Source organism: Brassica oleracea, chromosome C5 (assembly GCF_000695525.1).
Source record: "Brassica oleracea var. oleracea cultivar TO1000 chromosome C5, BOL, whole genome shotgun sequence".
Lineage (NCBI taxonomy): Eukaryota > Viridiplantae > Streptophyta > Magnoliopsida > Brassicales > Brassicaceae > Brassica > Brassica oleracea.
Window position 1 is genome coordinate 1119953 of NC_027752.1, and position 13658 is coordinate 1133610.

Here is a 13658-nt window from a genome sequence, read left to right on the forward strand (position 1 = left end):
TCGGTATGAATTTTATCTCATCACCGTTAATAATATCTAAAGTGAAATATTAAAGTAATGATTTTATATTGTTCTACAATAATTCTTCACACCTGAAACAAAGAACACTGTATGACAGAGACAAATAATTTTTGTATTGCCCACATATGTTAATGGAAGATCACAAGTTTTGGTCACTTTCCAAGAAAACACTTGTAGCATATGTACAATGTAGCAGTTGTCACGTGGACCCTGTTGTATCACACACCTGAAGAGACACATATCATACGTAAATACCATAATACATACATTTATTGCGTCATTGTGATTTCTTTTTCTTTACAATGCAACACAGACGCAAAACGACAAACATATAAATCTAAAACTCAAAAAAGAAACAAACTAATTTCCCCTCTTTCTTTCTCTCTTTCATTTCATTTCTTTTCTTCTTCGTTCTGATTACCCAACACTTAAGAAACCGCCTTCGACTTCCCGACAAACTTTCTGCAGAGAATCAAAAAGAAGAATTTTTATTTTAACAGAACCATGAGGCTCCATGCATGTCTATATATGTATGTGTAAAGCAAGAAGAAGAGAGATAGATAACTTACAATATGAATGCAGAAAACAGAGAGATGGTAGGAGGAACAAGAGGCAAGAAGGGAGGGCACCCGTTGCTGAGATGGAGTACGAAACAAGAAAACTTTAGCCATGGCTTCTCACAATCTGACCTCCAAGCTCTCTCTGCGATTTGCGAGGCTATCATGCCTCCTGTTCCATTACTGAGCTTAGATCTTGACATGAAGCTGAAAGTCTTACGCAACGATGCCCTCCTATCTTTCTTCAAGTCTTCTGGCTCTCATGTCAGACCCGACGAGGTATATTCTCTATCTAGCAAAACATTTTTGAACATGAACAACCACCTTAGTTCCTTAACCCCTAAATGAATATAAGCATCAGGACCCTACTGAAGTAAAATATGGAGAGTGATGCAAACAATACATCTTAACTACTCCAATTAACTTCAATGTACACGTTAAGTTATTTTATGCAAACTAATGATGATAATTGATAAAACAGGTAGCAGAGGTAATGGCGACAAAGGCAATGCCAGTGACAGTTACAGTGGTGAGAATAGTTTTGAGATTACTCACCTTCAGATTGGGAACTTTGCTGCTATGTGGGTTTGTCTGTCTTGATAAGAAGAATTGGTCTTCTCTTCTTCTCAAATTCTCTGACATCTCGCTTGAAAAAAGAGAAAAAGTACTCCAGAAATGGAACAAGCAGTGGTATAACCCTCTAGCAAGAATTGCTTTTATGATGATCAAAGCCATCTTCCTGTTCTACTACTTCACTTGGGTAAGTTAGTATGAACATAAACATGAATCACCTGAAAAATACACTAAAATTTGACTCTATTGGTTTGGTGATGATGATGTGTTGTTCTATTCAACAACATGGTTTTGTTTCTAATCCACATCATGAACATAATAAACATGAATCATCTGAATAATATACTTTAAATTCAACAGTATTGGTTTGGTTATGATGATGTGTTGTTCTATTCAATAACATGGTATAATAAACTAACTCAATACACATGAACAGACAAATGAAAATACAGAGAACCCTGCATGGGATGCAATTGGTTATAAGGTGGACATAGGTGAAAACGAGGACACGGAACACAAGCAAAGGCCTCTAGAGAAAGGAATCATCGAGACCGCAAAAGAAGACGAGGCAACCATCAAGCAACTCATGATCAGCAAAGGTCTTAAACTCAAAGAGGACAAAGAAAGCAACACTTTCAAGATCGAGTGCGATGCAGTGGTAATAGGCTCCGGCTGCGGAGGAGGAGTCGCAGCAGCGAACCTAGCGAAGTCAGGCCTTAAGGTAATAGTCGTCGAGAAAGGGAACTACTTCGTGCCGCAAGACTACTCAACTCTCGAAGGCCCTTCCATGTTCGAGATGTTCGAAGCCAACGGGCTGCTGATGACTCACGACGGGAGGTTCAGGTTCATGGCGGGGTCAACTCTCGGCGGCGGCTCGGTTGTAAACTGGGCGGCTTCGTTGAAAACACCTGACGCGATCATCGAAGAATGGTCAGTTGATAAAGGTATCGCAACATTCGCTAGAGAGGGATACACAGCTGCTATGGAGAGTGTTTGCAAGAGGATAGGCGTCACTGAGAGAGTCATCAGAGAAGGTTTTCAGAACCAGATACTGCGTAAAGGCTGCGAGAAGCTCGGGCTGGATGTGACGGTAGTGCCGAGGAACTCGTCAGAGGAGCATTACTGCGGTAGCTGCTCGTTCGGTTGCAAAACTGGCGATAAGAGAGGAACAAATATAACATGGCTAGTTGATGCAGTTGACAACAGTGCAGTGATTCTAACACAGTGCAGAGCTGAGAAGCTGATCTTGGCTGATACAGAGACTGGACGAAGGAAAAAAAAAACATGTTTGGGAGTCACAGCTTCGATATCAAACACAACCATAAACAAGATTGAGATCAATGCTAAAGTGACAGTCGTGGCATGCGGCTCGCTGATGACACCGGGGCTGTTATCTTCAAGCGGGTTGAAGAATCGTAACATCGGCCGGGGTCTCCACATCCACCCTATACTCATGGCGTGGGGATACTTCCCTGAGAAAAACTCGAGCTTCAACGGAGCAGCACACGAGGGAGAGATCATGACTTCGTTACACTACGTGTTCGAAATAGACTCCACAACACCTAACATAACGCTGGAAACTCCAGCGTTAGGCCCAGGGACCTTCGCGGCTCTCGTCCCGTGGGTCTCTGGGAAAGACATGAAGGAGAGATTAGCCAAATACGCGAGAACGTCTCACATCTTCGTTATGGTGAGAGACGAAGGCGTAGGGGAAGTGAAGGGAGGCGTTGTGAAATACAAATTAACGAAAGCTGACGAAGAGAATCTAACGACGGGGTTGAGGCGAGCGCTGAGGATCTTGGTGGCTGCGGGAGCTGAGGAGGTGGGGACGTATAGGAGCGACGGGCAGAGGTTGAGGTGCGATGGAGTCGAGGAGGAGGATCTGGAGAAGTTTCTGGAGACGGTGGATGCGCCGCCTGGAGTTGTGTCGATGAGTAGTTGGTGGACTCATTCGTTCACGGCGCATCAGATGGGGTGTTGCCGTATGGGCGCGACGGAGGAGGAAGGAGCTGTTGATGGATACGGAGAGAGCTGGGAGGCGGAGGGTTTGTATGTGTGTGATGCGAGTGTGATGCCTACGGCTCTTGGTGTTAATCCTATGGTCACCACTCAGAGTACTGCTTACTGCATATCGAAGAGATTAGCTGCGTTGATGAAGAAGAAGCAAGATTGAGAAAAATGTTTTTTTAAGTTTCAAATTTCTATCATCAGATCATTTACCAGTTCATCTCCGATCGCACTAAGAATTCGAATCTAAGATCCATCGATCCAATTATATAATTCAGTTGAGATTAATCAAAATTTTAGCGTCATGAATGATCAGATCAAATCAACACAAACGGATTGAAGTTTCTGATTTCAAGATATAATGATGGATTGGCTAATTGATATATTTTTTTTTGATGTACAAGAACATGAACAATCTACCTCACAACAAACTCTAGACTTTCTCGATCGATTTCGAGGAAGAAGACGATGAAAGAGAGAGAGAGAGAGTCAGCGCTTTACATACGAGAAGATTTGAAAACAAAAAAGAAATGATAAGAGAGAGAGAGAGAGGAGCGGCGGATTCTGGTTTTAGGGCTGTCTTGCTTGCTGGGCGACGGACCAATGATCTGCCTCCACGTGTACGCCGGATTACGCCGATCACAGTTTGAGGAATCGGGCAAGCTGGGCAGGATTGACGATGCCGGGCATGTGGGTCCCATCTGACCTGAGGAGATTTGCGACTTCCATGTACCGCTTCCGTTTCGGCTCACTTTCCTCAACCGGCTCAACTGCATGGTTCGGCTTCACCTTCTTTGGCTCGGGTGGACAGGCTTGGGCTCGAGCCGGATTCCATTGCTCCCCGAAGAGTGTGCCGCTGGTGAGAAACTCGTGACTCAAGTAACCGGCTAACATTAGCTGGTTCGAGCCGACCGGCTCGGCTGCGATTAGAGCTTTCTTGGAAATGGAATTAATCGCCGGAGGAGCAAGATTCGGCGGTGGAGGAAACTTCGTCACGGTGGATTCCGGCGGCTTCACGACGGAGGAGATAACGCCGTCTCTTTCTTTGCGCTTTTCCGTCGTTAGAACGCGACGTGGGGGTAAACGCATCGTTTTGGTGTTCATTGTGCTTCTCTATTGAATGCATGCCACGTCAGCACCCAACACAAGAAAAATGTTTTTAACTGCCGTAAAACAGTAAAATCAAAATATTCGGGTGAAAAAAGGAAGAAAATTATGGATTTTTAATTTTTTTGTCGAGAAAATAATCGGAGCGTCTAGAGAGAGGGAGAGAGGAAAATAGATTGAGAGAAAGAATAAGAAGGGATAACAGAAAGGTCACGGGAATGGGTAGATTATGACAATTTATAGAGGCGGGGTGCTTAGATTCCCCTTGACGTTCTAGGAAATTACTAAAGTGCCACTCACCCTGAATTGACTAGATTACCCTTTTTTCCTTTACCGTTTCTTCAATTTTGGGTTACCATCAAAGAGGAATTGACTGAATTATCCTTTTTGATAATTGTAGAATTGTGAGGAATCATATTTATCGAAAAAACTGGCTTTTTTGGCATAAAGCTTACAGAAGTAAGTGATAAATATCTAAATTGCAGGACTCGGTATCCAATCCTTGTAAAATCATAAAAGATGACTTTTAGATGTCAATTTATATGCTAATCTGTCTTCAGTTAAATCTAATATGAACAGAGTTATTCTTAGGTTCACCAACCAATAGAAAATTGTCATTTTAAATCTAGTATCTTTTAATTAAGGAAACCAAATAACTTGCAAATTATATTATCTTTTCAAAATAAAATTTAAAAATAAATAAAAATAATATATAAAAAACGAATTTAAAAAAAAAAAATGTTGTCAACAAAACACTAAACCCTAAGCTCTAATACTAAACCCTAAACTCAAATCCTAAACCCTAAATCTTTGGGTAAACCCTAAATCCTTGGGTAAACCCCTAAACCCTTGGAAAAACACTAAACATTTGGATAAATTCTAAATTATAAATCTTAAACACTAAACTCTAAATCTTAAAAATAAATATTTTTTTAAAATAATATTTTTTTAGAACTATTGTTATTTTTATTTATTTAATTTTTAATTTTTTATTTTAAAAGCATAATATAATTTAACAAGTTATTTTGTTTCATTAATTAAAAGATACTAGATCTAAAATGACAACTTTCTATTGGTTGGTGAACCTAGGGGGTGAACCCAAGAAAAAGTCATATGAATATGGATATCTTCTTTTTCATATTTAGGCAACAAACCACTACTTATTATTTTCCAAAAATTAAGTTTTTATTAGTGATTTGAGCAATTCTAATCACTGTGCGATATGTATAAGGTCTGATGACTATCATTTAAATTGACAATGCGATTATTTATACATATTTCATTTTTTAACGAGTCTGTTACTTCGTAATGCGGTTTGATCAAGAATAAATTCTATTCAAAAAAATTATATTTTGATTAGAACACGTTTATACATTATCTTTTACTATACTTTAATCCACAAGCCTTGCAACTTTGTTGCGTGTAGGCACAAGATCATTACAATACAATTAATTTCTTTGGTGTCAAAATTAACCCTTTCTATTTGTGGTTATATGTAAATGAAGAGGCGCGCACACACGCTAAATATAACAGGAGAAAGAATATTGATTCAGTTATGACTTTTTCCTGGTTTACGTTTTCATTCATTTATTAATTATTACCTACACTATCAAATTCAAGAAATGATCAACTTAATACAAAACTTAACCAACACCTTAATGACTGTAAAATCTGATTTGTTTATATATTTTGTAATTGGTTTGAGTTTCGTTTTAGGATTTATCTTGTTATAGAAAAATTCATACTATTATGACCAAAAAACATATAATAGACAATAATAACTGTAAGGTCCGACCTCAATCAATTGACAAGTAGGATGTAGTAAACATATATATATAGATATTATAGTGTAAAGCTAAATATATAAAAGTCTAAAAGTAAAATCTAAATTTATATATGAAATAAGTTCTCATTTTTTTTTTGTCACAATCAAATTTATAGTTATAAAGTTCAGTATTTAACATCTATTTGAAGAAATTTGATTATATGTTAATTAAAAAACTGGTAACATATTGATGAAAATGGAGGCAAATACATATAGGTAGCTCAAATTTCATATAAACTATAATCTTTAATTTTTGCATAGTTAACAAGAGCTTAAACAGAGATTTGATAGACGTGAGAGCATGCAATCTGTTTGGGTTTTGGATAGTTAGGCATTAAGTTTGCCACCTTTCATCCACCTGACTGAGAGAATAATGCCAACCTTAGACCAAAAAATATATATAAAAAACACCACGAAAATAATGCATGTCTACAATGTCATATGAATATGGATATCTTCTTTTTCATATTTAGGCAACAAACCACTACTTATTATTTTCCAAAAATTAAGTTTTTATTAGTGATTTGAGCAATTCTAATCACTGTGCGATATGTATAAGGTCTGATGACTATCATTTAAATTGACAATGCGATTATTTATACATATTTCATTTTTTAACGAGTCTGTTACTTCGTAATGCGGTTTGATCAAGAATAAATTCTATTCAAAAAAATTATATTTTGATTAGAACACGTTTATACATTATCTTTTACTATACTTTAATCCACAAGCCTTGCAACTTTGTTGCGTGTAGGCACAAGATCATTACAATACAATTAATTTCTTTGGTGTCAAAATTAACCCTTTCTATTTGTGGTTATATGTAAATGAAGAGGCGCGCACACACGCTAAATATAACAGGAGAAAGAATATTGATTCAGTTATGACTTTTTCCTGGTTTACGTTTTCATTCATTTATTAATTATTACCTACACTATCAAATTCAAGAAATGATCAACTTAATACAAAACTTAACCAACACCTTAATGACTGTAAAATCTGATTTGTTTATATATTTTGTAATTGGTTTGAGTTTCGTTTTAGGATTTATCTTGTTATAGAAAAATTCATACTATTATGACCAAAAAACATATAATAGACAATAATAACTGTAAGGTCCGACCTCAATCAATTGACAAGTAGGATGTAGTAAACATATATATATAGATATTATAGTGTAAAGCTAAATATATAAAAGTCTAAAAGTAAAATCTAAATTTATATATGAAATAAGTTCTCATTTTTTTTTTGTCACAATCAAATTTATAGTTATAAAGTTCAGTATTTAACATCTATTTGAAGAAATTTGATTATATGTTAATTAAAAAACTGGTAACATATTGATGAAAATGGAGGCAAATACATATAGGTAGCTCAAATTTCATATAAACTATAATCTTTAATTTTTGCATAGTTAACAAGAGCTTAAACAGAGATTTGATAGACGTGAGAGCATGCAATCTGTTTGGGTTTTGGATAGTTAGGCATTAAGTTTGCCACCTTTCATCCACCTGACTGAGAGAATAATGCCAACCTTAGACCAAAAAATATATATAAAAAACACCACGAAAATAATGCATGTCTACAATTTAATAAAAGGAAGCAAATTTGAGAGGGAACATAAAATTGACTAAACATTTAATTTCGATATATATATATAAAGTATGAACTCTCGTAGAAAAGTTCAAAACTCATGTTCAACCAAACCATCAAACCACTGATCAACTTTAATTCTCCCACCTAATTATGCCTTGTTCCTTCTCTCTCCCAATTTTTTTTTATCAAAAACGTAAAACCTTAAAAAGTAACACTTTAACACCTATTTTATAATTATAAATATAAATATTTATAAATGTATCTATTTATATAAATAAAAAGGATCATGAATCTTTACATATCTAGTAATAATTCACTGGTGATATATAAAAGGTATAATTGACTGCCAGCTCAAAGCATTTGAAACAACCAAACACTTAGAATTCAAATGCAACTAAACTTCAAACATTTTTGTGAACACAGAAAGCTTGAGTAAATGGGTTTTAGTACCTTAGCAGATGTAATCAACAAAAATACCTTTTAATATGGGTTTAGCCGTAAAATTCAAAGTAACTGCACTCTAGCTACAAATCGCAAAAGAATACCTTTGCGTGAGAAGGCAAAAGTGTAGATATATAACCAATAAGAATTCAACGTTTAGAAGCTTTTTTCTCCTCTTACTGGGAGGGAAAGGAATTGTTGTGACCTGAACGAGGAGATCTATATGTACTGGAGCAGCATATTAGCAGATGTGTTCCTCAATCTACAACTTTGTCCTAGGTGAACATCCCCAAAACTGTATCTGCATTCGGTTTCACAATATTTAAAGTTAAAGATTTCAGAATAATAGATATGAAACTTTGGATGGAAGATGAGAGTGGAAAACCTGTATTCACAGTATTCTTGCCAAGCACAACATGCTTTCCCGTAATCCCAGTAGCAGTCCGCATCTCTAAGTGGCCCGCGCTTGGCTGTGACAACGTATTTGTATTTACAACCACAAGCAATAGAAAGTGAAGGTATAGCCAATATAATTTTTGTTACCTTTGGTGACAAATTTGGACTTTGCACCAGGTTGAATGTCATGCCACATCTGAAGCCATAACTCTCTCATAAGAACTGGAGATCTAACGATGTTCCTGTGATTCGCTGCCAAAAAATGATTGGCCAAAAGTCAAAACCAATGCAAGATACTTTGATTAGTCTCAACAGTTTTGATATATCTGGTACTCACCTTTATCAAGCTCCCAGACTGCCGTTCTCTTTCCTGGAATACTCTCAGAGTCTTCGTAGAAGGTTATGTATTTCACCCTTGGTGCTTTTGTCATGTTCGCTATGATGTCTGACCCATGCTCATGTTCAACATTCAATTCGATTTGTACATCACTTCCATCGTGTTCTGGCTGTTTTTTTTCAATGAGAATTTCTTTTAGCTTTAGATACATTCTGAGGGGTACAGAGATGTGTGATTTTATGGAAAGGAAAAACTGTTGGCGACTCAACATATAATCAGATTATCTATACGCATAAAAGGTCTTTGAAATATAGAAACTTTTAGTGGAAGATAACAAATGCACAAGACAAGAGTACCTGGGGAGCCATTGTTATGTTGACTTTAGGTCCGAGCCAATTCTTGCACCAAGAGAGTGAATGATAGGGTACCTATAAGAGATAAAGTTAATAAACAATAAAAATCTACGGAGAGCGCAGTAAAATACACAACACGTAGTGATCTTGAAGCAAATATTATACTGATCTTCAGTAATTTTGCAACAAAATAATTCGAACACACAACTTCTGAGATTACCGTCTCATCCCCAGTTATAGGCCCAGCGTTCCCATCAACCACAGTTCCAGACCTGAAGAATTGCAACATAAAGATGTGAGCTAGTCTACGGTTTCTTGAGCGAAAATATAGAAAGACTATTTTTTTGTTCTGCCAGTTATATCTGATGTTAGTGACATTTTTCATGCAAGAATTTCACACCTCTTCCCACCTTTAGCCACTGATCATACACTAATCTTAAAATCAGATGATAGAAAAACTAACGAAATATTGTTATGTAACAACTCGCTGATGCAAATGAGATATTACACATCCAAAATATTGCGAAAATTTACCTTGACACGAGGGAACCTTCAGTTTCGTAAATGACATCCGTAATGATCCAATTATCAGGATAAGGTTTGCCACTTGGGGCAAAGTAATAGCCAACCTATTACAACTTCAAACATTTAGTATCTTTCACGTTTAAAAACATATGATGCACTTATGCAAGGGAGAAGATAAGAACACAAATAAAAAGGATAATGCAGAACAAAACGAGGAATATAATAACAAAACAGACACAAAATGTCATTTGGAGAATGTAGTCACACCTCTGTCTTTAAATGAGCACCATATATGCAAAATACATTTTTTATAGGTGGTCTCTCCCAAGGAGTCAGTGGGTTCATAACAGGGTCATCATGATACAACCTGTAAAATATAGTTGGCATGTTATACACAACACACACACACACGTATATACACTTCTTTGATGATGAACAAACATTTGCAAATAAATTTGACATGTTAGTCCGTGCCAGAGTCTAAATAACTACACAAAGGATTAATGTTCAATGTGAAAATCAATCTGAAATACAATCTTTTGCATTCATAATGCAAGCAGAAAGAAAAAAGACATTCCATAACATTAGTAAGAGAGCACCATTAATAGTCAAAACCAAGAATTGTGATTACACTTTTCTGACAAAGAATATATCACAGTTGAAGTACAAGGAGCCAACAAGTGATGATTGAAGAGAAATATAAGTCTTCACAGAAAAAGGTACTTACTTCTTTAACTGGTGTAGCATCCTCGCGCTATCTGGATCATAGTCTTTAATTGCTTTGAACAGAGTCCCATCTGCTAATTCACGGGCTGTGAAAGACAATAGAGTAGGGAGACCACATTCCATGTTGGTCATGTTGGCTTTAACTGCTTCTGTAACTGATGGATACGCATCAAGGCCTACAAAATTATTGGTGTTGAGTAAAACAAACGAGATATAACAATGAACCATTTACAGATGCATATACAAAGCCATACCGTCAGGGGAAGGAATTTCAATGTTGATGATATTGGTGGGCCAGCCAGAATATTTCGATTGATATTCCTCGTCAGTACAGTGGTATACATGCTTATTTTTCTTTGCAGCACCACCAGAAAAATGCTTCCAGAACGTGTTATCACCCTTGCAATTCTTTGAAAATGGCATAAGCCACAACGAAGAAGCAAAAGAATTGGACAACAGTCGAGCAGTTCCCTGAAGCCTTGCCAACAAAAAACATGAGAAGCGCATGTCAATATGTCACTAATATTAATAAACAAACCACAGAATATTGAGTTTAAAGATCTCAGTAAAAGCTTCATTTCAACTAGGAATCTACCATAATAATATGGAAATTAAATCTGCGTACATGTTGCAGATCAGTTGTATTAGAGAAAACATATCACTCAATATTTTCTTTGATAACTAGCTAATTTTAAGATCTACATATACCATATTGAATACAGTAGCTCTATTAGCAAAAGCCTGGTGGATATTAGCTACTTGGAACTAAAAAGAAGTCAGAGGTAACCTCAGAAACAGGAAGGCCAAACGTTACACCAGAGAGAGTAGATTTGATTGCCTCAACTGAACCAAGAAGAGGAGCTCCTACATAAACATGACGTCAGTTAATGAATATAGGCTCTCCAGTTTAGACGGAAAGAAAAACGGCAGCTTAACAATAGAATTGGCCAGTACCAACAGCGAAATAGGCATGGATGTGCTGATCAAGCCACTCCAAGTAATGTTTTGGTGCAATTTCTAGCCTCAGCCACTCCAGAAAGTATCTGAAGACATTATTACCCATAGAATGGGCAAACACTATAGAAGGACCACCCCGTAGTTTTAAAGCAGTTTCAAATGTCAACCTGCAAAAAAAAAAAAAAAAGAAGAACACCAGAGTTTTTAGCTTACCTTACATCAAAAGCAAAAGCAAAAGAAAAAGAGAAGGGGATATAATAGCCTAGCGTTACTAACTTGAGCTTATGAAAGTACAGGTCACGCTCTTCCAATTTGGTTGGCGACAATCTCCAATCGTAAGGAACAGCTACAATTGCGTTAGCCTCTATGCCAAACTCAACACACCACTTAAGCCACTCCTTCCAGACTGTAGAAAGAGGACCTGAAGATCAGCTCAAAGTGTTACTTTACTATCACAACAAAACGTTCATATTCTAAGAAACTCTTTAAGGAAAGAAAAAAAAATAAACTCAGAACTACCTGTTATGTAACCTGGATCCAATTCTGTGATGGCTGAAAGACCACTATCAGGGCGTGACTTACACTCTGGATGATCCGTTTCATTATAAGGATCTAACACCATACACTTAAACCAGCAGTTGACAGCAGAGAGAAGCTGCAAAAATCATTCATATCCATTACTGAATCAATCACAATGCAGAGATGAAGAACACTTCACGAATTCAACAAGCGCTAACTCCATTAACCTTAACGATGACATAACGTATCGATCTAAGAATACGCAGGAGATTTTCTAACTACTAAGCAGTAAACACTAAGATCTAGTCGAAGGGAAACAACGAGGACTATATTTACTGAACCGAAGGCGATGGATCGAACTCTAACAAGATCAATCAGATTTCTTCAACAAACGGAAGCGAGAAAACAAACGAAGATCACGTACCTTAGTGGAGTCTAGCCAAACGAGGTCGAGAGGATTGAAGTCCAACGGGGAGTAAGGACAGTCGAGGATCGACCACGCTCTCAGCTGCGTTGACGCGAACCCGGGGATGATTATACCTGAAAGCTTCGAGTAGTCGCCGTGGAACTCGTTCTCATCCTCCTCCACCGCCGCACCGCCACCGCAGAGCAGTAAGATAACGGCGATGACGGTACAGTAAGCCGTTACGGATTTCAAATCCGCTCCCATCGGTCGCTGTCGTATCTAAGCTAGCGACGACTTATTATTTCATTCGCCACTGAGGAAAAGTAAGAGAGAGGAGAGAGGGTGTGTGTATTGTTTGGACGAGTTGAATAGTCTTTGGAAGCGTCCTATTAATGCAAGACGAGAACCATCGCTGTGATCTAGAGGGTTACATCTGACGCCAACGCCAAGACTGAGAGTTACATCTGACGTACATCTGACGCCTGTTAATCCAAATGAAAGAAAGTTTGAATCATTTAAAGTGACCAATGGAACCAACTCTACGAATATTGGCTTTGGGGTAAATGAAAGAAGAATAATATGGGCTTTGTTGTCCGACCCAAACTCCCTGCTGATCGTTCAACAATTAAAAAAAAACGATACTTTGAAGATAGATAAACACTCGACTCCACAGCCGTGGCCCGTGGCTAATGATGATAGATCCATGAATAAAAAAGATCATGCCATATAACACTGATTAATGAAACATATGTTCATGAGAGGAATCAATACAATGAAGGAAGCTCAACCAAAAGATTATTCCTTTATACTAGTGGACGAAACTAATAGAAACTAATCGGTAGCTGAGAAAATTTTAAATCCCAAATTAAATAAATATGATATTGATCGACGGATTAGAGCTTCTACATTTACTTATTATAGAGCACCGGGAGGTGGAGGTCCGAGAATGCTGGCTTGCTGAAACTCGATCTCGCCAAACATCTGATCTCGCTCCGCCTGGATGAACAAAGGCACGACGAGGATGAGAAAAGTCGTTCCCGCGATCCACGCAGCTTTCCCCGTGCTTCGTAACAGCTTCTTCGACACGTAGACGGCGTCGCACGCTGCGCGTCTCCCCTTAGAGGCGACGTCGTGATTTATGATCTTCGCTAAGATGCTCGAGTCTATACCGCCGGATTTGCCTGCTCCTTTTCTCTTAGGCGCCATTGATGATGCTCTATCGAACTTTGAGAAGAGAAGTCACGACAAGGGTTTTAATCAAAGGGTTTTACTGTTTAATGAGGCTGTTAATCAAAGTTTAAAGGCCCATTAA

At 37.5% G+C, this 13658-nt stretch overlaps 4 protein-coding genes across 8 annotated transcripts; 1 reads left to right on the forward strand and 3 right to left on the reverse strand.

Annotated features, from left to right (window-relative positions):
- Positions 1 to 371: 371 nt before the first annotated feature.
- On the forward strand, positions 372 to 3419 carry LOC106296088 (long-chain-alcohol oxidase FAO1). The gene is made up of 3 exons (XM_013732140.1): positions 372 to 857; positions 1060 to 1338; positions 1588 to 3419. Exons 1-3 carry the CDS (start codon positions 594 to 596, stop codon positions 3322 to 3324), a joined length of 2280 nt encoding a protein of 759 aa, XP_013587594.1. The 5' UTR covers positions 372 to 593; the 3' UTR covers positions 3325 to 3419.
- A 104-nt stretch (positions 3420 to 3523) lies between these two features.
- LOC106296089 lies at positions 3524 to 4454 on the reverse strand. The gene has a single exon (XM_013732141.1). It carries the CDS (start codon positions 4260 to 4262, stop codon positions 3798 to 3800), a length of 465 nt encoding a protein of 154 aa, XP_013587595.1. The 5' UTR covers positions 4263 to 4454; the 3' UTR covers positions 3524 to 3797.
- A 3008-nt stretch (positions 4455 to 7462) lies between these two features.
- On the reverse strand, positions 7463 to 12810 carry LOC106343211 (phospholipid--sterol O-acyltransferase-like). Of its 5 annotated transcripts, XR_001269933.1 has the most exons (17): positions 12365 to 12810; positions 11941 to 12076; positions 11698 to 11842; positions 11419 to 11588; positions 11252 to 11328; positions 10719 to 10935; positions 10466 to 10640; positions 10006 to 10105; positions 9748 to 9842; positions 9434 to 9485; positions 9217 to 9288; positions 8861 to 9029; positions 8671 to 8775; positions 8513 to 8597; positions 8333 to 8428; positions 8164 to 8210; positions 7463 to 7605 (listed from the first exon to the last, which is right to left on the reverse strand). XR_001269933.1 is itself a non-coding variant. In XM_013782365.1 (16 exons), the coding sequence occupies exons 1-15, from the start codon at positions 12608 to 12610 to the stop codon at positions 8347 to 8349; spliced, it is 1926 nt and encodes a 641-aa protein (XP_013637819.1). In that variant the 5' UTR covers positions 12611 to 12810; the 3' UTR covers positions 8008 to 8210; positions 8333 to 8346. The 5 variants fall into 5 exon arrangements, 2 of the variants coding, with proteins under 2 accessions (XP_013637817.1, XP_013637819.1); XR_001269932.1 differs by having other exon boundaries at positions 8164 to 8428; XM_013782365.1 differs by lacking the exon at positions 7463 to 7605 and having other exon boundaries at positions 8008 to 8210.
- Positions 12698 to 13573, reverse strand: LOC106343212 (mitochondrial import receptor subunit TOM9-1). Its single transcript, XM_013782366.1, has 2 exons — positions 13253 to 13573; positions 12698 to 12828 (listed from the first exon to the last, which is right to left on the reverse strand). The coding sequence occupies exon 1, from the start codon at positions 13550 to 13552 to the stop codon at positions 13262 to 13264; it is 291 nt and encodes a 96-aa protein (XP_013637820.1). The 5' UTR covers positions 13553 to 13573; the 3' UTR covers positions 12698 to 12828; positions 13253 to 13261.
- Between the last annotated feature and the right edge of the window lie 85 nt (positions 13574 to 13658).

Bases quoted from the DNA above. Each gene is read 5' to 3' on its own strand.
- LOC106296089 (XM_013732141.1), bottom strand. From the start codon at position 4,262: ATGAACACCAAAACGATGCGTTTACCCCCACGTCGCGTTCTAACGACG.
- LOC106343211 (XM_013782363.1), bottom strand. From the start codon at position 12,610: ATGGGAGCGGATTTGAAATCCGTAACGGCTTACTGTACCGTCATCGCC. The intron at 9,486-9,747 runs GTAAATTTTCGC...GCAATTCTTCAG, and splicing joins GAAGGTTCCCTCGTGTCAAG to GTCTGGAACTGTGGTTGATG. The intron at 8,776-8,860 runs GTGAGTACCAGA...ATTTTTTGGCAG, and splicing joins AGTCTGGGAGCTTGATAAAG to CGAATCACAGGAACATCGTT.
- LOC106296088 (XM_013732140.1), top strand. From the start codon at position 594: ATGAATGCAGAAAACAGAGAGATGGTAGGAGGAACAAGAGGCAAGAAG. The intron at 858-1,059 runs GTATATTCTCTA...TTGATAAAACAG, and splicing joins CTCATGTCAGACCCGACGAG to GTAGCAGAGGTAATGGCGAC. The intron at 1,339-1,587 runs GTAAGTTAGTAT...ACACATGAACAG, and splicing joins TGTTCTACTACTTCACTTGG to ACAAATGAAAATACAGAGAA.
- LOC106343212 (XM_013782366.1), bottom strand. From the start codon at position 13,552: ATGGCGCCTAAGAGAAAAGGAGCAGGCAAATCCGGCGGTATAGACTCG.